This window comes from Nanorana parkeri, unplaced genomic scaffold (genome assembly GCF_000935625.1).
Source record: "Nanorana parkeri isolate BGI_ZX_2015 unplaced genomic scaffold, ASM93562v1 scaffold1822, whole genome shotgun sequence".
Lineage (NCBI taxonomy): Eukaryota > Metazoa > Chordata > Amphibia > Anura > Dicroglossidae > Nanorana > Nanorana parkeri.
The window spans coordinates 283,853-287,084 of NW_017308090.1; the positions used below are offsets into that span (position 1 = coordinate 283,853).

Here is a 3,232-nt window from a genome sequence, read left to right on the forward strand (position 1 = left end):
TGCACTTAACTAACAGATATAACAAAATACTTTAAATTGTGTATGGGACACTTTGAGCATCCACACTCTTCTGGGTGTGAAAAGGAGACTAAACTTCTCCATATCAACCCAACAATGGTGTTGCACTATTAGCAGGCCACTAACAACGTCTTAATGTGTAACCCACTGGGAATCACTCTTAAAGCTCCTTCACAAGCAGTATTACACTCCACAAAAATTGGCAATTGGCTTTCTGTAAACTTCTCCACTCTGTTAGAGGAACTGTGGTAACTTATGTTCCCTTTATCACATCGGTAACACTTATTCGGATTCCTCTGAATCCAGCACTAGCCTTATAAATTTCACACAACCGTGTCCCATGTCTTTATTGCAGCCTGACTAGCAATGGTGCGGTTTTGGAAGCACACAGAACCTCTCTCATTACAATCAGTTTTAGATATTCTCAATATCCATGCCCATTTTGAATATCTCTTTGCTAAGGCATATTTCCCTGCACAAATTCTTGAAAAACTGGAACTGCTGGCTATTACACAGTAACTGTACTACATAGCCCTCTTCTTTTTAATATTAATTAGTATTACTTTTAGCAATCATTATTAGTCCTATTATCATTTTTTTATACATCCCATATATGAAGCTTTTAGATGTTAGTTACATATTAATGAACACCTGCTGCTTCACACACAATTTTATAGTGTAATTAGGTAGATGACATGGATATTCAGATGTAGCATTTAACTCTTCTGGACTGCTCCTTTTTAATAGATTGAGACTTTACTATTTACTTTCCCATTTGCCCTTTTGCACCCCTTCCACTGGTAGGTGTAGGTCCCTCCGGTCTCTTCCTTGCTTCCTATTCTTTTGACGGCAATATCAAATTCTTGTATAAGCTATATGAAGAAAATTATTTGATTTAACTATTATTATAGGCATAGACACGCTCATACACATGTTGCGTACCTTGCCTAATCCTATGTGTTATAAATTATTTTTTTCTGCTGAAGTTTTGCTACTTGGATTATACCTGTTCTACCCTTCTATTAACTGTGATTACTGTGATTGATAGTGCTTGAGAATCGTTCTTTCTCTGAATGGCAAACATCTTCGAATTCAGTACTATCATAATTGATTATCAGATTCATAGAATATTTTCTTAATTTCTAATTATGTCATAATTGATCACATATGTGTTTTTGTTTTTTTTAAAAGGAAGTTATTACATTTTGGGGTCTGAAAGGTGGAACAAGGCAATACATCACTATGTAAGTAATCATGTTTTTGGTGTAGTGGCATGAAGACCTTTCAGTGCAAAACACATTGAGGGGAATTTATCAAAAGTGGAGCAGCTAAAATCTGGAGCAGTTGTGCATGGCAACCAATCAGCTTCTCTCTTTCATTTTCAAATTTTAACTGAAGAGAATCTGATTGGTTGCCATGCACAACTGCTCCAGATTTTAGCTGCTCCACTTTTGATAAATTCCCCTCATTTACTTTAAACTGTTGCTGGAGTGAATTAAATAAATATAGTTTATAGCTTTGTTGCTCTATAGACTGTCAGCTGGGAGTTTCAACATCCTTTATTGCTGTGCTTAGCAATTTAATTCTATTTCAGTAAGAGAAAACAGAGTAATTTTTTAAAATATTTTACAATAGCTGGTAAGGAAAATAGATGCATAATAATATATATTAGTCATCAAGAATATGTTGTAAAAGTCAGTTATGTGGTATACCCACACTGCACCTGGTACTTAAATGGTAAATGCAATTCCATACTGAATAGTACTTGATGACTTCACAGACTGTGGGTCTGCATTTTTGTAGAGCCAGTCTATTGAATTATACTCACATTGGTTGTTCTAAGTCCAAGACTTTCTATGATATTAAACTGGTTATAAAATCTTATAACTGCCAATACATGTCTGACCATACGCAAACCAAGATAAAAAACACAATAACATCATAAATGCCAACACATGAAAACCATGGAGAATGCTTCAAAAATATATTAGAATAGAGCTCTTTTAGCACTTAGCCAAGCTTCTAAATGTGTGCAATTTAAAGAATGATCTTAGAAAGTATTTATAGGCTGGTACCTGAACCCATATACATATACGAGCATAAACGATAAAAATAATAATTTTGCTAAATGGAGGTGTGTGTAAATATGTACATACACTGTAATATGCAAACTTTGTAAATGTACTCTGTTTGCTGCCCCACAGTCTTTCTCACTCTGAATATTTCCAATTTGGAAAAAAGGGGTTGTTAAAGCAATTGCATCTTGAAAGAGTGTGCAGTGCCTCATGGCTTCACACAGTATTTGTCCCCATGTCTTCCCAGATAGGGGGTATTGTCTGCTCACTGTCCTGTGTTTTAATTTTAGAATCAGATATTGCTTGACCCAATCACCTAACTATTTTCCTCCTCTCTTTACCTCCCTTTCTCTCATCTTCCTCCCCTAGCTAACACCTCTTCTGTTAGCCACCTTTTTTACTCTCCCTCTTTGTGGCCCCTGAATTCAGCAATCCCCTCTGCCATTAAGACAGACAACAATTTTTCACCTTGTTAATCCCCCATTATGCATAAAAAGGTGGCCTGGAAAATTACCTCCTTGGACACAAAAAGACTCCACACCCAAGAATAAAGGACATCAGTTCTAAATACTGACATCAATTGGCACATCTATCACACTCCTTTAAAAAACACATTTCAAACATGACAAAATTTCAAAATTTGAAGATGTTTGATTCACCTTCACTATACACACCTCCTCCCTATCTAATAAAGCAAAAGGGATTACAAATCAGTACAATATCTGCCACCATGAAAGGTCAGGAAGGTAGATTGTTTGCCACAATTTCTTGCCTGCAAAACCGGCAGTCACATGCTTCCCATGGGAAAAAATAGGCTTCTGTGCTGATGCATATTGCTTAAGAATATTACACTGTTTTTTTTACCAAAAAAGATTTTTTAAAATGCAGCAAGCAACAATTAGGATATATGCCCTGCCTGTAAAAATGCACACGCAGCCACTTAGCATGTGGACTCAGGAGCTGGCTGTGAAAAAAATGCAGCCAGCAATGAAATAGAAAATATTCTCCTTTAGAAACACACATGCAGCCTGGTATAACTGCAGACACTGCATGTGGAGAGGCTGTAAAGAAGATGCAAATCACATATGAACACTTAGCACTATTTTTTTTTTAAAATTCTTTATTGACTGAGAAAAAAG

At 36.0% G+C, this 3,232-nt stretch overlaps 1 protein-coding gene across 1 annotated transcript in view; it reads right to left on the reverse strand.

The window, feature by feature from the left end:
* The window catches only part of TRMT10B (tRNA methyltransferase 10B), a 36,648-nt gene extending 35,546 nt beyond the window's left edge, over window positions 1-1,102 (reverse strand). Inside the window, exons 1-2 of the mRNA XM_018571727.1 lie at window positions 1,025-1,102; window positions 786-890 (exon numbers count right to left, since the gene is read on the reverse strand). Coding sequence (XP_018427229.1) covers window positions 786-890; window positions 1,025-1,102 — 183 coding nt within the window. The remainder of the gene's footprint in view (window positions 1-785; window positions 891-1,024) is intronic.
* Window positions 1,103-3,232: the final 2,130 nt, after the last annotated feature.